General features: G+C 36.6%; 1 protein-coding gene across 21 annotated transcripts in view; it reads right to left on the bottom strand.

Annotated features, from left to right (window-relative positions):
• Window positions 1–23413, bottom strand: part of PTPRK (protein tyrosine phosphatase receptor type K) — a 397365-nt gene that overhangs the window by 21588 nt on the left and 352364 nt on the right. For 3 of the 21 annotated variants that reach the window (XM_064649552.1, XM_064649536.1, XM_064649549.1), the window contains 8 exons: window positions 15891–16029; window positions 14734–14775; window positions 12578–12607; window positions 8762–8922; window positions 6592–6639; window positions 2831–3015; window positions 1005–1092; window positions 127–203 (listed from right to left, as the gene is read on the bottom strand). In XM_064649552.1, coding sequence (XP_064505622.1) covers window positions 127–203; window positions 1005–1092; window positions 2831–3015; window positions 6592–6639; window positions 8762–8922; window positions 12578–12607; window positions 14734–14775; window positions 15891–16029 — 770 coding nt within the window. Of the gene's footprint in view, window positions 1–126; window positions 204–1004; window positions 1093–2830; window positions 3016–4165; window positions 4178–6591; window positions 6640–8761; window positions 8923–12577; window positions 12608–14733; window positions 14776–15890; window positions 16030–23413 lie in introns of all 21 variants that reach the window. The other 18 variants (XM_064649533.1, XM_064649537.1, XM_064649539.1 and 15 more) reach the window with 14 other exon arrangements.

The raw sequence follows: 23413 nt of genomic DNA, 5'->3' as shown, positions 1-23413 counted from the left end.
ACAAGGAAAGTGTACATTTGTTCTTAATAAAAGAAAGCTTTCAATAAATTTGTAGGCATAGCATGCAATAATTTCACATAGAGAAGCTGGCAAATTGAGAGGGAGAAAGCTGTGCATTCCACTCACATCTATGTAGTTGGCATTAATGTAATCTGAAGATGGATCATCTTCAACAGGTTGCAAAATCACCCTGGAGTGGTCATCTGTAAAAACCAAGTGGTTACGGAGCCTTTTTGAAGTGTGATTTTTTTAAGTAAGATACTAACGGTAAGTCATCTAGAAAACCAAAATCAGCCGGCATAAGCACCTCACAATTTACAATCTTTAAATATGAAGTGTTCATACAGAATTACAAAGAACTGTTTTGTTTGAGGTCTCCAATTATTTCAAAAAACATTCACTTAATTTCATTAAGTGTAGCTGAAAGGTGTTGGCACTGTTACACGTGGTTAAAAAGACACAAAGAAAACCGGTTACTTGCTCAAAGTCCCTTTCAATATCAGCTCCACTGCTGGCAATCTAGAAAACCAAAAATGCTGATTACTGTTTCCTCACTTCCAACCCAAGCCTACTCAAGTTCATATTGAGACATTAATGAAGTCAAAACATGGGGGTTAGCAATGCACTTGGGATTCGATGAAGAGGTAAGTCTACCCATTCAGACAGTTCTCTGGCACCTTGATTCCTGTGTGTTCAATAGCACTGGTAAAACAATACAAATTGCAAATAAACAGAATCAACATCCAAATGATGTTGCTTGTTGCTGATATATGCTTACCACCGCTTGCACAACGGAGATGCAAATGCGAAATTCAGCCTGAGTTATAAAAGGAAGAAAGTTGAACTGTGAAGGACAAAAAAAAAAGCTGAAAAAGGCACTGTCCTGCTTCTCAGCTGAGGGTATTAAACAGCTATGCCACTGGAGATTTGTAAAGGAAGAGAGAACACAGCATGGGTAACACACGAGTAGAGCTATCGCTCAAACCAAGGACACCGATACTCACATGCTATAATGTTTCCATAGCGGTTCTTTGTTCTGTTTTGATCCTTCTTAGCGACATCCCAAGAAGCTGACTGCCCCTCAAAGAAACTCTATAAATAAAAATGTTCCGAAAGAAAACATTCTGACCATTAATTTATCTCCAGAAATAACAGCTTAAAAGAACTGCTCTACCATTAAGTAAGCTCAGCTTGGCTTGTCTGCCCTGGTCACCCAGGTGGTATCATGGTATATAAATATAGCTAGAGAAGAAGGAAGGCTCCCTCTGACTGCTATGAGTAAACGGGCAAGTCACTGAGGAACTCCAGAGGGATTCCAAATCCTGGAATTGCTGGAAGGCTAAACTTGCTTATACATACTTGCTATGGAGTAATGACAGCAAACTGAGAACACACAGAGAAACTGATCGCTCTTCTTACAAGACACCACAATATACAGCCTGTTTACTCCAGCATTACATCGCTGTCCACATCTTACTTAGTAAAACGGTTTTTCTTTCTACAGAGGCATCAGGAAATCTCCTCTGGCATTGTTCATTGTTCACGTTGCTTTTCCTCATATGCCTCCCTCTAGCCACTAGCAAAATTGTTCTACATTTTTGAGCTCTTAAAGAGTTTGATCTCTCAGTAGCGACAGAAGCAGCTTTTATTTCTCCTTGGCTTTTTCTTCATTGCTCGTAGATATTTTACAGCAGTTGCAGGTCTATGCTATTCCTTCCTTCCAGATGTTCTCTTATCCTGATCTGGGTAAGTTATCTCCAGAAAATACACAGTAGCCATGGAAACAGAACTTTAATGCACAGTCAGAAGCCCAAGGCAGGGAATAGATGTTGTGTATAGTAATAGAAGAAGTAGCAAGTAGGAAAACACCTGATGTGGCATCAGGGACCACCCTCCCCCCAACAGTGGCTGACACTTGGCCTTAGCCCTGAAGTTAGGTAGAGCATAATGAAGTATATTTAAGTAAAAGAGAGGAAAAGAGAATAATATTCTTTTAAAAACCACACATTTATTTATTCCAGTTCTTATGTTACAGTAGAGACAGCTGCAGAAAGGAGAGAAGGTTGAAAACTGCGTCAGAAGAGATTACTTACTCAGAGAAAACTCATTTTAAACCTAGCTGTATTGTGAGCAACCTTGGCAGTACCATTCCCATCTTTTCTGTGTGTCCTGCCTGATATTCTATCCCAAAGAATCACAACAGATTCAGAGATCAGAAGTGAAATTAATCTGTACTCATCTTCTACTGCCAGTGCTGGGAATTTTTTGCTTCCATTTTAACATTAAAGTTGTAAGTAGACATTCTCAGGCAGGTTTAATTAGAACTTCAAGACATTACTACCCTCAGCATGTCTTTACTGCTTCTTGGTTGGACTTAAGTCCCAGTATTGCCCTACTGAGATGCTATAATAAATCATGAAAGTGCTTCCAGTCAATGTTTCTTGTGAAACCAGCCAGGTTAAAATCTTTAACCTTATCCAGGAGATCTGCACTGAAGATAGCTCACATAACTAATTACAACATTTCCACTAAAGAGCAGCAACAAAAGAGTGGCAACTTCTTACAATATGTCAAAAAGATTAAGGACATGTCTTCTTATACCCTAAGGAACACACAGGGGTTTTCTACTGGTCAGTAGTAAAGGCTAAAACTATCGGACTCCATTCACTATTTCACTTTTGGTTACATATATAGGAATCTTATGTCCGTTTATCTGTTTTTCACTTAAACCCATGACATTTAGTCCATCCTTTTGCAATACAATGCAAACAAAAGGCTGCCCATTTCAAAGGAAATTTTCCTAGCAAAGCCCCACCACTGAAGATCTCACCTCATACTCCTCTTTAAATCCATAGCTGTCAGAGGTCTTCATTAGGTTAATATGCTGCAGGAGATCAGCCACCCTGATGGCAGGGTGCAGCTGCCCAGTCTGGTAGGGGGATTCTGTGCCTTCGCAGAGGTAACGAGGGACATCCAGGAGTCGGCTGGACTCTGCTGTCGCACTGTGATTTTCATCTGTATTCACAAGAAATCAATGCATTAGGTACCTGCAGAGCAATAACAACTGCTGCTATACATATCAATATCTATTTTCAACCTCTTCCTTCAAAAACATATCTAATTTCTGAGAACGCAAAGCACTTACTCTCCAGCACATAAATACTGTGAAGTACATAAAAGAATTTAACAGCAAACTCATATGAAAGTTTGCAGTCCTTCATCCCACAGTAAAGATGTCTAAAGGGCATTTTATTTGAAGCTACAAAACTTTATGACATTAATGTACTTGGAAACTCCAGACTCTATCACCCAAAGTAACTTTTTAATGGATAATATGTATCAAGAGCAATACTACACCCTAAACAATAAATTAGAATAATTCTATAGTGATATCAGCACATAATTTGTCTAAAACCAACAAACAGTTGAGATCTCAGTTAAAAAAAAAGCAATTATGCCACGATTCAGAACACCACCTCCACTTAGGAAGATGAATCAGCACTTCAGAGTGGTCATTTTAACTCAGGTCTTTTAGCAGAGAAATGAAATTGTTGAGCGTGCTGATTTCATCCACAATTTTTGCTCTGTATAAACAAAGAAGTTTCTTCTAATGCTCTATGCTACACTAATCTTCATATCAAAACCAAACATCAAAGATGCATGAGGTGATCGCATTTTGTCAATCCCTTTTGTGAAATAGTTATTTTATTTAAATTAGCAATCATCAGATCAAATGAATTTGCAGAGGAAGACAAATTCAAATTTAAGCCTTTTTGGAAAACAGCTACTGAAACAAGAAGTGGGTAGCTGACCCCTCCTAAACTTCTTTGAAATCTGTTTACCATTTCCCTTGCAAAGGATCCAGATTAGAAGGCAAAACACTCTAAGAAAAAAAAATGAACACCTCAAGGGTTGTATTTTCTACAGTTGTGCCAAAATGCAAACCCTGTTAATGCCTTCTGAAATGGAATCTCCTAAGAAACCTGATTTTTTGAACTGTCACAGAAGCTGCTAATTTCAGTACATTTATGCCTCACTAACCTGCTTAATAATGTGAGTGACATGCAGCAGTCACTTTTTATTGCAGTGTTACCCCTATTAAATTGCACACATTTCAAACCACCTCAGGATTTGCAGTTCTCCCCATTCCTTGCAGTATACTTACCAGTAATAGGCACTTTAACCCATTGAAGCAGCAAAAAACAATGAGTGAACAGAACATAAGAAATTTATTTCAGGACTATAATAGAAAATGACTAAAAGAAAGTGACATTAAAAGTTGCTAAAGCTTCACAATAGGTAACAATGAAAGCCATTTAAAAAATATAAGGGCCACATTATTATGCCATCACTGTAATGATAGGGACTTGAGAAAAGCAAAATTGTCATACTAACTTAGTGTTAACGTACACAGAATGGAGAGTAGCATTAATAACCTATACATGAAGAAAAAGAAATCTAGTATAGCTACAAAGTAATAAGAGTTTCATATAAAAGAACGTGTTCTATGATTTAGAAAATTTTGCTCATCTCTAAATAAAAGCAGAAGTAAACTGTTTTGTGACACTGGGCCAAGCAAGGGTTATATGGAGTAGGTCAAATGATCCAGTTCCAAAGGAACAAGTTTACAGGTACCCAGCCTCTTTTACATGGTGTGTCCAAAAGCTTGTATCACTTCCCTCCTACTATTTCAGTCCACTCAATGAAAAATATTATCTCTTTTAACTTTCATTGTTTTGCTTATACCAGGAGACCATCGTGCCCAGAATAGCATTACCACTGGATGGAAATGCAGATAGGAACTATTAAACTCTTCTTCAGTTAGTTCCTTGCCCTTGCTGTTCACAATTGTCTGTATCTGTGTCTGCCACAGCAGAAAATACCCTGACAGTATGGGTATTTTCTTATATGAGTGGTAAGGTACCACAAGCATTTCACAAGCATGGGATCAGATTTCAAAGTTATCTTGATTATTTGGGAGACAATGAGAAAATCAACAAGGTGAATTGAATGGTGAATGCAACACACTGTGTGTGTATTGGAAAGGGAAGTCAAATATAAAACTACAGAATGGAGCAATGGACTGGCTAATGATAACTGTGATTTTAACAGGTAACTCAATGCAAGTCAGCAACATGAGCACAATAAAAAGGAGAAAATACAGTTCGGATAGCAGGAAAAATGCAAGTAGGATATGGGGGTACCTATACCACTCAGCTCAGCACTGAGACTTCTTCTACGAACTGTACCTGATTTGGGGCACTGCAATTTAAAATTCAACCTATGAGTTGGAAAGCGTTGAGAGGAAAATAATGGCAATAAATTTAGAAAACATCAGCTACAAGATGATGAGTGAAAGAACTGGGTTTAACTCAACCATAAGAGAGACAGTTGAGGACATGTGAGCCTTTCAATGGGAAAAAGACTGTTTTGAAAGGACAGAAGCATGAGTCCTATGAGTCCCTCAAAAGGAAATGGCTCAATCCACAACAATGATTAGCCTAGTTAGGAAATACTAGGGGTAAGTATTAATAATACTTAGTAGTAGCACTCAGTAATTAATACCCAGAAAATTGAGCTTTGGATCCCAAATTTTACTAACGTGAATCTGAATTTTATTTTTACTTAAGAGGAGCAAGGCACTGGAACATGCCACTGCAAGAGCAAAATTCTGTTCATTCCAAATGTTTAAAACACAGTGAAGCAATCAATTGCCAGAAAGAGTCTATATTTTATGTATAATGTCCCATCTCAAAACACAGGAGAGATTAAATTGCCCCCAGGCTCCTTTAAGTGCTACTTCTAGGAATCTAATTTTCAACTTGTTTATATTCACGCCCATTTCCTGACATTTGTCTTTTAGCCTAAAATAACCTCAGCAACTGACTGAAACTCAATACTGCACATTGTGTTTATCCAACCAAGAACTTGGGTACAAATTATACTTTTCACTTCGTATTTAAAAAAAAAAATCAAAAAAAATCAGTGACTCTAAAACCTACATTCAGTGTTAGATTCAGCAGACATAAGCAGTCTGGACATTCCAACATATGTTCTTTCTGAAGTAAGTAAAAAGCTGAAAAATTTACTAGCTAATGTCAACTGAAATGTGTAATTAATATAGGTATACAGAAGTATTTGTTCAGCACATACACAGAAAGCTGTTGTTTCTTCTTGGATATTCTGGAATTTTCTCTTTTCTATTTTTCTTATTCTTGTTACTTAGAAAATTGAACTTTTGGTGGTGAATAATGGACCTGAATTTTATTTTTAAGGCTCTCTTAATAGAGCTCTAGTTTCACATGTCAGTTTATCGGAACTCAGTTTCAAAGCTGAAACTGGGAAAAAAAATTTTAGTATTTTCCATTTACCTATTTCCTCATTTACTCTTCAGTTAGCAGTGACTAAGAATAAAATCTTAATGAGAATATAAAATAATTTTCATTCTAAAATTGTTGCCAGTTTAATTCTGAATTGATGAACTGAGTGTAGTTATTTTCTGAAAACAGGATAGTTTTACATAAAACAAGCTGTTTCAACGTTCAACCATGCAAGGAGACAAAACTCATGCAGGAATGGATAATGAAGGACTGGGGTCCTCACCTAACACAGCTGTCGGCACAAGTGGATCATTGGGCACTGTAGAAAAACAAAGCCCATGAAGAAACACATTACCCTCAATTTGTGTATTTTTAAGAGTAAAAACAATATACTTCAGAGTATAAGCAACTGACAACTAAACCCCATTAATTTTATTACAAGAGAAAAACAAAATGAATATGCAGTTCCAGAAAGCATCCTGAATAAAAGAGGAATGAAAGGCAGTGATTTTGGACTTCAGAAATGTAATAATAAGGGCAAAGAGATTCTTAGTGAAATGAAATAAAGAAGACATTACATGCAATTTAGTTTTTGAAAGGGCTCCTCCTTCACTATTGTTCTTTCACTTCACAATAAAGGTTCACTTTCATAGAACTGCTTCTTTCCTTTTAAACCCATTCTCTCATATAATATTTCAATAGCTCATCTCAAAATAAAATGGCATTTCTATAAAATCTTCCAGGTAATTAAAAAAAAATTCATACATTTTTACAGTTAATAGTTTTTTTAATGTGCAATACCAAAGATACTGCTCTTAATGAGTATAGGAAAATCACAGATACACCGATACAGATGTCTGAATAAAATTCATAGAATTTCATTATCACAACTAGAACCATGCACTAGACAAATGTGCTGTTTTGGACAGAAATGGTGGAATCCAGGATTTGGTTTCGTTCCAACTTGGAACAAAATTAGAATATCAACTTCTCTGTGACAAAATTAAGCTCCAGTTCTCAAGCAATCTGCCTAAATGTTTGTCACATAGCAGGAAACCCTGAAAGCTTGGAAGACTCATCTCAGCACAGACAATGGTCAGGAGAAATGAATCCTCCAACACAGAAAAAAATCACATACCTAGGATGCTAGAAACCAGCAATGCCCAACTTCTTTGCCAACCAACCAGGACGGCTGTGGTGGCTGGAGCTCATGGGCTCTTGGCATTGCATCACTCCATCTGGAAGGCTGCCTGAGTGCCTGGCAGTCCCAGCTCACCAATAGCCATGTAAATTCCTGATGAATTCTTTGCCTGGGATCCACCATCAAAGCCCATATCAAACTGTCTCTGCTCTTCCTGCCTCCACAAATTTCAGTGCCAATAAGACATCAAACTTTGGAGATTTTTCAAACTGTTCCAGCCAAAACTGTGTAGAAAGACTACCAGGCTGATACTAAACTCTCATTTATAATTGGTTATGGGACACTTAAAATGTTAGCACTTTGCAGTTTGGTAAGCTTCAATAAATCCAGCAATAAACCCTCCTCCAAAATCCATTTCCCTTACAACAACCAGGAAAGAACTTAAGAGTCTTAAGGGATGTATTTTGTTCATGCATGGTAAGCAGTATGGGAGGCAAGAGAAAAGAGATGCAGTGCCATTTCCAAAAGATTCCAATTCAGAAGCAGCTCAGGCTGCTCAGATCTGTTTAAAGCCAAGCCACAAGTCCATGGAGCTGTGAGGAGGTCAGGTTCCCACCAGCTCCCTGACAAAATTCCGTCCCCTTGGAAACTTATACACTATTTTGATATATTCAGAGTCTGCCAGTGGAGGATCTCGCTTTTGTGAAAGGCATAGTGTAGATGCTGGGAGGCAAGAGTGCTGGACAGTGGTAGCCATAACCCAGACACTTAGCAGACACCCAAACTGCCAGACAGCTGGCAAGTCTACAAAAAATGAATACAAATATAGAAAAAATTTGCAGATATATTAACAAGCTTGTTTGTAAACTTCACAAACAACAATGAAAATTGTCAATGTTTCCTTCTGTTATAATGTTCTTACTGCCAAAAAACCAATAGAAATTAATTTGGACCTCATATTATTATTCTATACATGGTTTACACAGTAATATTTAACATGTTGTCATTAAATACCTTCATGAGGAAAAACTCAGTTTCAGATTTTAACTGAGATATTCTAGAAGTAGAATATTTTCCCTAAAACAAAAATCGTTGCATAGTGAAAGCACTTGCAGATATTTAATTAAATAATTGGTCACATAACAATAAGGATAACATATGAACTGCCCTATTTAACCTTTGGCTTTACCAGTGTTCCTGGAAAACCTGGAGCTTAAAACCATTTTACTTATAAAGTAGAATAGTTTTCTGTGTTTCTATATTCACCTACGCTACATAGAAGATATCGCTGTCTACTTACATCTGGGGCTGAAGTTATGTGAGTCCATAAATGTGATTGAAAGGGGATCCTCTGCATGCAGAGTGCTCTGGTCAGCGTAACTCCTATCCATTGCATTCACCATGTGGGTCATCTCCTGGCGGGTTGTTCCCATGGCATCCTTGCGCTTCTTTGCAAGTTTGCTGCCCAGCCAAGAAAAAAAACGCAAACAACCTTAATATTTGATGAACGTTGATGTCTACAGTAATCATTATCTATAATCCTGAATGACTCAAAAGTTTGGCTGATTTCCTTGTGTACAACTTTTTCAGCATGTAGTTGATAAACTGTGCACCCTGCTATGAAACAGTGATGATCATAGCTTTTCTGTACACACACAAATGCTGTAATGGAAATGCTTACTTCTGTACCCTGGTAATATTTTTTTTTTCCTGTGGAGTAATTACACTAATATAAACAAATTAGAGAATATAATTACATTTTAACTGAAATGACAAATAAGAAGCATCTGTGCATGCAGTTTTATCAACCATCTCTGTTTAAATATCTGTTTTGATTTTATAAATGGATAATTCATTCCCATTGCCTGCGTTGTTGGGAAAAAAAATCATTTAACCTTCTAAATTACTTTGTTAGTAAAAAAACCAATGAAATAACAAAAGAAACATAATTATTCAATATACATTATTATTACCTTTTATGTTAAAGGTTGTTCTGCCCATTCAGTGTACAAGATACAACATGATAGCACATTTTGTTGCTGATACTGAACTTTGGTTCTTTGAAGAACAAAACCACCCTCATCATTCTACTTTTTCATGCAGTTTGGGGACATCACAATTTTGACATTAACAATCTTACACTCTGAATGTATCACAGTTAAAGAGCAACCTAATCTGTACAACTAAACCCCTCAAATTAACAGCCAATGCCCTTAAAGTGCACACCTCAGAAATACCTCTCAATTCTTCCCTTTTGATAAAGAACTGGAAGTGATTTGCACTGTCTCCAGAAGTCAAAAGGAAGCAAATAATGTATTTTAATTATAACTTAAAGCCTACTACACTTAAAGCATGTATCTCAAGTAGAAGAGAGCATGCAGACTAGCATGAAGTGCATCTTGGTTCTGCAGGAACCAGTAACTTACATTAGACTATTCTGAAATCTCCCTGTTTTCATCTGAAGCTGTGACTGCAATATAATAGATAGCCAACCTGCTTATTTGGATAACTCTGACACCACACGGGAGAGACACAATCATCACATAAGGTACTGAGTTCTTGAAAATGCATATTTCACACACAGCTTAGCTTCCTAAGTTTCTTCTGCACAGAATATCATGAAACACCCTGTTAATTGTTTAGACAGTGTTTATCTTACATTTCTCTTGACTTAAGAGGATTGCTTGCTCTTCCTCTATTCTCTGCCAACTTTTAACATTCCATGCACATTCTAACACCAGACAAGAATTATATTAGGTATTTATTACATATCAGAAGATTAGATATTATGAAGAAATTCTCTACTATAAGGGTGATAAGACAGTGGCACACATTGCCCAGAGAGGCTGTGGACTTCACCTTCCTAAATGTTTTCAAGGCCAGGCTGGATGGGGCTCTGAGTTACCTGGTCTGGTGGAAGGTATCCCTGGCAGGGGTATTGGAACTTGATGATCTCTAGGGTCCCTTCCAACCCAAACCATTCCATGACTCTATGAAGAATATTGGTGTAAACTAACCATCTATTTACTTGTTAAGTCTTGGGAACATCCACCAGAGAGGACCTACACTTCTCTCTAGGGCAAGAAGTACTTCATGCTTGTGCTTATTTAAGAAAATGTTACTTAGTTAACAGTCTTGATTCATGATGAGGGAATACAATGTAGAATATGGATGGACAAAGCTCTCCTGCAAACAATAAAGATTCTTCCACCAATCAGACTCATCTCCTTATTTTGTCACACTTCCCCCCCACCCCTTCTTTTTCCCATTTACAGATGGAGTAGTTGGAAAATTTCTACTCATTAACACTCTTACTACAAAAATCCCAAAGGTGTTCTCTAAACCCATCATTTTTTCATCAAACTCTTGTGGCATACATAAGGGTTCTGTATCAGTTGTTCAGTGAAAAATAAAAAATCTGTTAGATGTCCCCCATAAAATGCTTTATTTTATACAATTACTCCGCACCTTCCTATTAACTTAAGAGAAGCTGACTTAAATTATATTCTGGTTGAAAAATGAAGACCATAAGAACTTCCAAATTTGAAACTGCTTGAGTTTTATAACTCTTTCAAAATACTATCAAAGCTTTCTCAAAACTAGCATTTCTAGTTCAAACTGGGTTTTTTAAGTTTCAAAGCCTTTCAAATAGTCTCTGTACACTGAAGATCACCTTTTTCTAATGTCACCTCAGAAATGGAACAAAAAGACTATTACATCTCATCTCTCAGCGATATTAAGCTTTTCTTTGAAGCATCACTTTGTAACAAAACCTGTTAGCTATGATAAATAAATCAACGGCTATTGCAGCTTATTACAGTAGCTACTTTCTAATTCTTATGCTCTGCTTCAACACCTAAAAAGGCCTATTGTGCTGTAGCACTGCAACTGCTTCTCAAAACTGCTGGGAAATGGGAGGACAGTTTTATTGTTCAACAGCTCCTGGTGCCCTTGGAGTCTGATGACTTCTTTTGCCTTTCATTTCCTTTTTTGTCCTTCCCTCGCTCAGCTAAAGGCACATGAAATCAGTACTTCATGACAGTTAAGCAAATCATTAGGTTAAAGAACTTGAGGCTGACAGAAAGTGTAAATGATTCTCATTATCTGCTAAAGGATCCAGTTGGATCCTGCATAGGTGGGTGCTACAGTGGTTGGAGGGGAAAAGTGTTTCATCATAGGATGAAACTGTGTGGATAATTATCTTGAGTTGAAGCAATTGTTATTTAACAAGGAAATTATAATTTGTCACAATAAACCAGAGAATGGCAGCTGGCTAAACCACTTTAGCTTTTTTTAAAATCATTATAATTTTAAAGTTTGTTTAAAGAAGTCAATTAAGCTGCTTAAAATTGTGGAAGAGCACCACTATTGGATACCACCAGTTCATCAAAGCACTTGAATGCATTCTTAGAATCCCTCTGAATTCAACGGCTTTATGCATTTATTTAAAATGAAGAATGCATGTAGCTGCTTGGCTCAATCACAGACAAAACCATTGCAGTCCTCACAAAACCTCATATGGTGAATATGTATAGAAAAAGTCAATTTTGCTTCAATGAAGTACAGCTTTATACAAACCAATGTCAAAAGTAAGATCCACACTTTAAAATATGTATGCAAATCACCTCAAAAGTGATAGATGCAGATCATGACCTATTTACAAAGGTTTGGCATCTCCCTACAACCCGCATAAGAAAAGTGGTGCACAAGATCACTCCTGAACTGACACGCTGAGAAAGTAGAATTTGTGATTTACAAACACAGTTCTCTGGTTAGGAAATTGGAAAGGAAGTTTTTTCCTTAGTGTGACGTGTTGCTGTGAATCATAATGCAAATTAAATTATGATTACAATAAACTAAAATAGTATTGGGAAAAACTGTAGAAAAAAGCTATAGTCTCAATATACAGTCAGAAATACAATATCCCTTTAAAAAAAACAAACAGAGCAAGAATGACAGGAACAATTATACAAGCAATTTTTCAAGCCTGAGAATAATGAAAGGTAACTATCAAAAAAACTTAAAAAAAAAATTATAGAGACTGTTTTTATTTTTTAAAAAGGGATACTGCATCTTTAAAACACGTAAAATAGTAAGTCACCCGTATTCTACTTACAGATAGTAGGAGTAAGAATAGTAGCTCCTCCTGGCAAGCAAATCACAGACAGTGGAAAAAGAGAAGCAATGGTGAATGAAAAGCATGACTCTGTCACATTCAATAAAGCAGAGAAATGTGCGTTTAAAAAAAAAAAAAAAGTTGAAAAATTCATGTTTCTTTGGTTAGCATTTCAACTTGCTCATGCACAAACTAGCCTTACTTTGCCATGCAATTAAAAAAAAAACAACAAAAAACCACTAGCATATAAAAATGATTTTTTAGAGAGATCATTTGAGAAAATTACATGCTGAGATTTCACTTATTGCCAAAAATTTGAAAATTCAATGGATTGTGTAATTTCAACATGCAGTTCAGCATAATATAATGATTACCGCCTAGATGTCATGACAAATGAACAGCTGTGTACAAATCTTGTGCAGTAGATATGCTTTTTACTTTTCAGTCAGAAAAAATAAAGGTTCCATTAATAAATACATTTAATCAGAAAACAATTTCATGTAATTCATTTTAACATCTTTATCAGTACACAGGTGTATATATATATGTTTGTATGCGTACTATGTGTAGCTATATGAGTACACACATTTTAAAGAATGCACGTTTACAACAGACATGTGTATACTGACATATATACCACACATTTCCTGAATGCAAACATATGCTTTCTATTTTAAAATCTTAAAATTGGAAATGCTGATGTAGTCATGCTAAGCGTTAAAAACATGGAAGGTAAACAAATGGAAGGAAATGAAGGACATTTGAAAATAGTCCAACAATGACTTTGAAAATAAAAATGGCATTGCTTGTTAAAGATGCAGTATCCCTTTTCTTAGCTGGTTTGATTACTCCAGTAAAAGTCTGTAAAAGCTGTTAAGAGCTTCATTCAGGAAAACTTCAAACCAATTTGTACAAAATGATCAGGCAAAGCCTAAAACATCTCAAGCTCATGAACAAAACTGCTTAGTACTCCATTTTCCAATAAAATGTAATGCTGCATTTAATCAGTTTGCGATAGCGCTGGCTGTGCATACAACTTAATAAACCAATGAAAATGCAGGAAACCGTTGTTTTATTGACTTTTCCATCTAATAAGCTGTGGTCAATTCAGGTATCAAAAGGGATACTACATAATGGATCACTGAATAGGTACACTACAGAGGATGATTCGACGGATCAGTTTTCAGTCCCACCACAGCTAAGTGAAGTGTGTTTTTGTTTGTGTGAATGTGTCAGAGTTTTTACAGCTGTTCCTGCCTTCATGATGTGAATTGCCCTGATTCACTAAATGGACTGACTTAACTCAGGAACACAAAGTTTATCTATGCTTTTTGTAAGAGACCTTGACTAAAGCTGGTATTAAAAAAAGTGCCCATTTTCCCTAAGGGAAGAAGGGGAGAAGAATGGCACACCTATAACATACATAGTAGACAACCAATTAAACTATCATGATGAAAAATTGCCAATCATTAAAGATTCATTAAGCAGGTTAATTTCTCACCTATTTTGAATACAAAATAGTACAGGAGTTTAGAAATATTATGTGCTTTAGAATGATGATTGTTCCTAAGAGGATACTGCCTTCACAGGTTCAGAGGAGGGAAGGGGGGAAAAGGGGAAAACTTTAAAATATCACTTCATGGACATAATTAACGTATTTTCATAAAAAAATTCAATAGTGAAAGGACTCGGAATGCAAGAGGTAAAAAGGATAGGAAAAAAGAACACATGGAATTTTTTTGTTTGTTTGTTACCTGCAAAACTAGTCAATCCCCATCTGGAAGTGACTGACACTACATAGTGTTAGACAATCTCTCTCTCTCTTACACACACATGCACACACACTGAGTTTTCAATTAAACATAAGGGGACCACTGTAACACGCACTAGACGATACTCCCCAGCACATACCTTGCTATAAAACTGCAAAATAGAGATTGCCTCCTAGAAGCTGAAAAACAACTTCGTTTTTGTTTTTCAGAAGTTGTGTAAATAAAGAAAACTTGCTGACTGTATGTTTTTTTTGCATATGATGAGTTGGACCTTTTGCATATGTGTTAACTCTCAACCACAGAGGTAAACAACAGAGAAAAGTAAAAGCACTTTTGGGAAAAATCACATATGTAGCTAACTAACACAGAACACTATAAGCATACCTAATGTTTCTAATGCAGACGTTTCTTCTCCAAGTTATATATCTCCAGGGATAATTGTAAAAAGGCAATAAATTAAAAAAATCTAATGCAAACCAGTAGTTATAACATATAGAATGATCTTAGGTACAATTTTAATCTTTTTCTTAATCTTTAAAAATAATACCAAGCTGCATTTCAGAGGAATATGTGCAACATTTACAAAAATACTTTTAATTACGACTTCTGCAAAAAGCAAGGGCACACAACGCACACACCATGGAGAGGCAAAGGGCTTGTTCTATCCAAGAGAAATCAGCTTGTGCCACATGAAGAGGACCCACCAGAGAGGGAATGCACAGAGAGAGAGGAACTAGTTTCTGTACCATAACTACAGATTTATAGGACATATTATGGACTTGTATGCCAGGTTAAAAGAGTTGCAACTACTGAGAAGGCTAGACTTTGAAACACTGACCAAGCAATAGGATCGCATAAGTTACTACAGGTAGGATTGGGATGCAGGGTTAGCGCTGTACAACGCCAGAAGATGGCGATATTGCTTACTTTCTAAGAAAGCACTGGGAAAAAATTAAAATTCGAATTAATACACTTTTAAACAATTTCATGCACTAGGGACTCACTAGATAATTTTACAGTGATGTAGTATGACTTTTAAGAAAAAAACCTCACGTTTATAAAAGCATAAATAGAGGTATAAAATTACATTATTTTGCAAGTTGTGTAACATACAGATACAAATAACTTATTAGAGCCGCATATAGAAAATCATATTCATTATGTGATTAAAACATGAAAAGTGCAGTAAGTTATTATTTTTTCTTTGCTTTAAAAAATAAAATAGGCTCCATGAATTTTAATTCCACCCACTTTAATATTCTCTACATTCCTCCAACTCCAACTTAAAACTACTTTGAAATAAAAAAGTATGAGAAAACGTATAGCTATTGGATCCCAAATATAAAGAACTCTTCTCTTTAAATACATCCTAAGAATCACAGCAAAACCAAAAGGAAACACAAAGAACTCATCCAAAATCTGATGCGACCTACTGGTCCTAAAACCATTTTTTTTTTTTTAAGACCTGTAAAAAACACTCATTTAGTTATTATTTGATATGGACGAAAAAAAAGACCAATCAGCACAGACTATTTTCTTACCTCTTTTTGACTATCAATATGACAACAAGGAGAAGTAGGATGAATACCAGAATTCCAGCACTTATTCCTGCTATTTTCACCACCCGATCTGTTTGTTTAGCTGGATCTGGAATCACTTCAGGTTCTTCTGTTGCTGCTGCTAAATGAATCAATAAAAGAAATTACTTGAATGTATAAGCACTAGAGACAAGAAAATAATTGTTGGTGATAATTTTCAAATATGTGTGTCTTAATACAGTAGTTAAAATATAGATACATGCATCATGTGTTTAAACATCTATATATGTGTACATAGACACACTATAAATTTCAATATATATGCCACACATTTGCAACACCAAGTATACAAGCAGTGTTTACTAAACACTTTTCCAAGCCACAGTCTGCACCCTAAACTGTAGCACTTCTCCCCTTCACCCAGTTCCAGTCCACCTTTGTGTATTAATTCAGCTTGCAGCATCTGGTCTGAGATCTGCATGCTACTGGGAATTTTAATTCTCTAAATAAGGTCATCCACAAAGCCAAGACTAAAGTCAGCAGTAGTTTTATTTCTGTTTATAGACCCTGAAAAAACCCCCACAAACTGCTGTTCTACCGAGAGTTGAAACCATTCCATAACACAGCTGAGTGGGCTGAGGCTACAGGTTACAGCAGAGAAAAAAACAGAATATACATGAAAGTGCACAGCCATTCAGTCTGCACCTCTTTGCATAACAGCCTGGTATACAAAAGATCAGGAACATAGTCTTTTCCACCTTGATAAAAATATAAAAAAATATAAATCAGTTTCAGCCAAGGGTAAAATCCCATGAGATGTTTACTTGTGGAATAGGAAATGGCTCTCCTGTTCTCTAGTTCTTACTTTCTAAGGCTGTGGCCTTTTGTCTACTCACAGGCATGAAATGGTATGTGTGCTTGCTCTCCCTCTGACCCTTCTCTCACTCTCCACCCAGCATGCAGCAGATGCCACTTAACCTCTCCACTCACAGCAGCTGCATGTGGAATAGGTACAAACTGTTGCTATCACTGTGTCTATGGCATTACACAGAAAATGTCCTTTACTCTGAAACTAGGATGCTTCTCAACAGATCACCAAAAGAAGCAGAATGAAAAATGAGGTGAAATAGTATACTACTGCTCTGCTGAAAAACTGCTCCATAGCCCTTTCAGAAAGCCAGTGTAGTCAGTACCAGGGAAATTGCTATCTAATACTTTCTGGTTTTAACCATGTTACTTAGACTGTTTCGGTTCAGGTTCCATGCACAGGAACCTGTATTAACTTTTGAGGGAAGGATTATGCTGTCATTTAAAATCAGTCTTTATTACTTGTTTCTGTAACTTTCATCTCAGCCGTATCTGAGCCACTTACAACTTACCCTCAGATCAACCTTCTGAGTTAGGAACGTGCTCTCTTCCAGACACCCATGCAAGAGCTAGACAGGCAGTAAGAGATCTGGCAGTGCTTTAATCATAAAACTTAATCATCATCATAAGACTTCATCATTATAATCGTCTCTCTCACCTACAGCTTGAACTCTATCTGCTAAGAAATACTAAATGCTTCCTCCTCTGTGTAAATACATGCCTGCATGCACACTTGCATACATAACCTGTGTGGACTCAATTCTATATATTTTGTTTGTATTATGTGTTTGTTGAGGTGTCTTGGGTAAGAGTCAGGATCGGGTAAGTGGCGTGTGAATATGTAGCTGCATTCACACAACACATACACACAAGCTAAAATTAATGTTAGATATGCATAGGATGCTGTCTAACAGAGAAAATGAGGGGCATGACTTCTGAGCTGGAACTGGAAGATGAAGGTATTCAACATTCTCAGTGCTTAAAATGAATCACCTCCCAGTCCAATATTAGCTGGGCCGGATGTGAGAAATGCAAATCAACATTTGATAAGCAGTAGAGCCAAAAGGCCAATCAGAAGAGTCAAAAGACCAATCAAAGCTAAATATAAATGGTTTTATATGCCAATGGGGAAAAAAAGTCATGTTTGCTGTAAGGAGTACCGAGAAACAGCAAGGACTTGGGAAGGGTAAAGAGGGAGCATGCAGGAGTGGGATAGTCACTCTGTCTGGAATTGCAAATGTGAGCACAGCTGGGCAAAGGTAAGACCTAGCAAAGGTAAGAATTACTCAAGCTGCAAAATAACTAAGGCTGGAGCAAGAGATTTAGCTGTATGGATGGAAATTTAAGGCCAGGTCTTTGAGAGATTTCAAATTATGAACCAGAGGGATTATATGTGACCTGAAGTTACACTTTAAAACTTGAAGGCTCAAAAATACATCCAGCAGTACAGCCTTGACCAGGACAGTGGTATTTTCACAGGAGTATTAGTGATGAGAGAGTAGAGGGGAAAGAATAACAGACCCGTTTCACACCTCTCAGAAGAAAGATAGGACCCTTATAACTTGACAGAGCAAGCTTCAATATAGGTGCTTCTCATAGTCATGTTTAAAATTATTGCATGGTCACATACAATGTTATTTCATTCAGAAAAGTTACTTTAGAGAAAGAACAATAGACATCTCAGAAAAACTGAAGAAAAGGTTACTGAGGAAGTTTACTTATTTGGTTAACCTAAGCACAGGTGTTTTATTATATAGTGTGTAAGCAATGACTGGGTTTGGATCATCAATAACTTCAAAATGAAGTTCTCTGTCAAGTTTGTAGAACAACAGTGGAAGGCCAGGAGGATATCAACTACTTGTCCATTTGTTCCAGTTTCCTTACATTAAAGAGTTTGAAGTAAGAGACAGTAATTAATTCCATGAACTTTAAGGCTGCTTATGAGATGAAGTTTGTGCCCACTAGAAATGTACCACAGAGTTCTAAATTAATTGAGAAAAATTATGTTGAATAGTTATAGACTAAGCAAGTGTATAACCAGTGAATGAGCCTGCTATACCCAAAATGCTAAAATCTACTGGCAGAACAATACCTCTCTCCCCAATATCAACTGAAAGATTGCTTTGGACTTAAATGAAACCAGGCTTATTATATGCATGTTTCCAGCAACAGACAATATATGCATTCTCTAGACTAAATGTTACATTTGGGGACTATATGAAAGCAATCATAGATATAAATCACACTGTAATCTATGCTTTATGTGTTTGGGCATTGCATGCAATGGAGTATATTATTTTGAGGAAGCTATTGAATGTAACATAGAATGATTTAATGGAATTTACAAATTTGAAAGTATTTCATATTACTTGTGTTTTAATTGTGACAGCTCAAAGTGTATTGCAATAAGCATGTGCGAACTTACACATGCACAGACAAAGGACAAAATCAGAGAAACCTTGTGCCTATGTGTTAAACCTACATGTATGAATGAGTGTCTCCTGGCTGCTGATTGCAGAAGGACTACAGCAGCAAGAGAGCTTCTGCTTACTCTGAGAATTTGCTTTCTCTACCCTCTACAAGATTACGGGGGTTTAGTTCTCTGAAGTGGCTCTTCTGTAGGCTGAACTGGTTTTGTCAAACAAAGTAACTCAACTAACCAAGGCTTCATCAAGGACAAATCTTGCCTAAACAACCCAGCAGCTTTCTATGATGGTGTGACTACATCAGTGGACAAGGGAAGAACTACAGATGTCATCTGTCTGTAAGCCTTTGACATGGTCCATGACAACATCCTAACACAACATCTCTAAATTGGAGAGATACAGTAATTAAAAATGGAATTATTTAGATAATTGGAGTTAACCAGTGTATATTTCTAAACAAGGCAAAAATGGTCTAAAATTATTTAAGTTACAAAGACATCTGCTTTACTAATTTCTAATGTTCATTTTTAGTAATGTAGTCCTGCAATCCTCTCTTACATATTGAACAGCAGACTGTATTCAAAGGTAATTTACAGAAAGATGGTCATATAAAAATGCATGCTCTCTTTGCTATTAATTCCTTTGGCCAACCTTACTCTAATAGACCTTAAATTTAGTGTTAATTTTTACAATATCTTTGTCTTGCACATTACTGTTTTTCGCAATTTGATCCTATAAATCTGAGATGATCCTGCAGTTTCAACCAGTGCAAACTCATCTTCCATAAAATTTGCAAGAGTTTCTGCTCTGAAACAGAGAGTTAGCTACATTTTTTTCCCTGTACAAAAATGGCTGCCTAAAGTGTAGATTTATGAGATAGACTGGGAGGAGAACAACTTCTCTACTTGCCTTTCTTCTGAACTAATGAACAGTAATAGCAATCACATTCCACAGTTCCATTCACAAAGTTCATAAAATAACTTGACCCAGTGATTGTGGCTCTGCACATCGCCAGTAACAGTCACCATGTAAGAAGTCATTCTACTTGTTTTCATAGATACTAAAGGAGAATATTCAGTCAGTTGCATGAAGCTCAACTGTGAACAGTACTAAATCAGACTAGCATCGCTAACTCTCTCAGGGACAGTAAAATTCTAAACAGTTGATGAGGTACAGTTCATCTCACAATTTCCTGATGTACTTGATTCCTCTAATTTTTTTTAACATATTTTTAATTAATCACACCAAAAAATCCAATACCCACTTCTAAAATTGAGCATATGCATAGTATTTACACTTAATTCTTGATGTATACTGTTGCATAAAGAATCCAGTCACAGCATATATTGCTTTCCTGTCTTCTCCTTCCTTCTGTGGTTCAAAATTTACACACAGCCTTGCAAAATTGTCAGAGAATTTATGACACTCAGCACAAAATCTATTCACCTATCCCTTCCTCAGGAGATGGTGGAGGAATCAAGATAATGATATTCTACTCGTTCACCCAAACACAATTATTCAAGCAGAAAATTCTGGTAGGGTTTTGCAGAGCTGCTTGCATGGTACCACTTAAAGAACAGCCAGCCTTCTAAAAGACAGCTTTAAATCAGAGGTTTCAAACAAGGTTTTTATACTTAACTTCTCACCATACCATTCGACTCTCTTAGCATTCACAGCATTTTATGCTGGGTTTCCTTTGTGTGAGGCAAGAGAAGAAACTCAGTTTTATGCATGATTAAAGCTGCTATTTTATTACACTGCATTTTCTTTGAATGTTAATTTCTGTTTATGGCAGATCTTTGAATTCTCACAAACTGGTGTTATTGCTGCGTAGCTTGATATTCAAAATAGCTCTGCTCAAGATAATCAGTTCTGCACTTTTGTTATGTGGCATTCAAAAGTTTTAATTAAAACTAGGAATGACATCTGAATGAGTTCAACAAGGTAACATCAGGATAACATCATCAAATGAAACTGGAGGCAGCTCTGAAGATATGTCAGCCTACCACCTGAGAAAAGGGCTCGTTGAGAAACTAAGTGAGATTCTCTGACAAATATTTTCTTTGAGACTGGTCTGCCCTGTGTAATCACCTGTCCAGAAAGATCGTTGTGCCTCAGTCGGTTTTGTTTTCTTACTGCTTTGCTACAATGATAATCATTGTGCAGTTAAGGAAATTTTTAGAAGTCTGAAATTTAATTAATAAATTCAAGTTCAGTGAGAGAAGATCTGTAACCACTTTTAACTTAATTATATTTAAAAGTCTCAGCTGATTCCATTTGATGAAAATATTTGAATGTACTTTTGCAGGGATCAGAAGATGGGATGTGCAACTTTTTCTAGCAAACTACATACATTATTCATGAGGTCTTACAGATATCCTCACGTGAGTCGGTTTGGTACACCAATTCTCTCTCTTTAAGATTTTTTTTTCTCAGGTTGAAACCTGAAGATACATTTACAGGGAAAGGAATCTCTACAATTCTCCCTTTCCTACATCTTCTAAAGAGTTTCTGTCTTGGAGAACAGCTTCTGGGAGATGAAGGCATGCCAGATATTAATGGGGATTTGGATCCATCTAAGCTGTTGCTTCCAGGACTCTAAATTACAGATTTTTGGGGGAACATTATTAAAAAAAAATTGTATTTCACTATGAAGAGAAAGTGTGATTCCCTGAGCTGTGCTCTGAAGTGTCAGGTTCATCCTTGTCACCATGGTAACCAGGTCCATGGCTGTCCCAAGTAAGAGAGTTTAACAGGCTCTGCTTGTGAAAAGCGGGATGCCAGGCACCACCAGCCTCTTCATTCTGAAAGAGGAGAGTAGTGGCGTGATGTTTAGATAAATCTGCTGCCTTACTTTGTGTTGCAACATACCATGCCCAACTTGTCCTCATGCATGTCCCTCACTGGAGAAAAGGGGAGGTGTTATAGATGCTACCAGTTGAGCCTAACAGAAGGAGCCCTCAAGGCCCCAAAGATTTGTGATATTAAAAGTTAAGCCTTTGTATGAACAAAGTTATATACAACTGTTCACTACATAAAAGGTCACTGCTGCAGAAATGGATAGAGACACTGTTTCATGGGTCCCTGCGGTTCCTTCTGATAGCTTACATGCAAAAATGAAGTTAATACAGCTTCAGGTCAACCTCATCCCTCAGATTTGGGATAGTATAAGGAGCTGTAGAAGTTAAGCACAGGGAGTCCCACAGGTGGCTATGCACATAAATATGGTACCAAGTAAACAGGTTTACCACCTGCTTACACATCCTGCTTTCAGACAGTACAGAAAAATAGCCTGAGCTTATGCTACTGGATTTTTTAAAATGACAAACATGCAGTTTATAAATATTTGTACACATTTTAATTAATCAAATAAACCAGCACAGCATATCTTGCCATGCAATAATGATAACATTTCCCGGAATTCCAGTATAATATATACATTTATATATAAAAGACCAGTTCCTGACTAGTATTGTAAACCCTCAGAAGTGTAGATATATGTTGTTTTGATAAGTCATATGTAATAAAGAACCCTCAGTCCTGTTTCTACTACTCTGCAAGACTTTCAGATCAGTCCATGGACTGGTACTACTTTGGTAGGAAACTATAAGGAAAAAAGAATCAAGTGAACCATCTGTTGCTATTAGGGTCTGAAGTGAAAACTAATGAGGACTTACTCTTGGAATGTTGCACTAGAAGCAATTTAAATTCACAACAGCTACTCTGAAAACAGTAATGTCCATGAATTTATAACCAATTAGCAAGAAGTTGACCTTAATAGATTCAGAAGTATCAAGTGGAGAAAGTGCTGAATCTGTTTGCCTCACTAGCTGAGAAACCTTGGACATGAGCAGATGAAGACAGCCAGAGCAGGAACAATGCTGAGGAGACGATGTTCCAGCAACACTCTGCCCTGCTTCCATGAGTCACATTGAAAGAGATTAGTGCCGTCAATGCATTTCTATTACATCTGCCACTAAGATGTACTTCTGGAGCGTATACTTTGTAGGCACTTAAAAAAATAAAATAATACTTTCTTTAGCCACTTGATGGGCTTCTTTCAGTAGTCAACATGGAAGCAAAGATCTAAAGATTCGAAGTATATTTTTTCATTGCATGTGTACTAACAGACCTTGAAAAGGGTACATAAAAAAAATAATTGTAGAAACATATAACATGCATGTTGTAAAGTATCAAACTGAAACAATGAAATCTAAACCACTAATTCTCCTT

Source organism: Pseudopipra pipra, chromosome 3, assembly GCF_036250125.1.
Source record: "Pseudopipra pipra isolate bDixPip1 chromosome 3, bDixPip1.hap1, whole genome shotgun sequence".
Lineage (NCBI taxonomy): Eukaryota > Metazoa > Chordata > Aves > Passeriformes > Pipridae > Pseudopipra > Pseudopipra pipra.
This window is presented reverse-complemented; position numbering and strand designations above follow the sequence as displayed.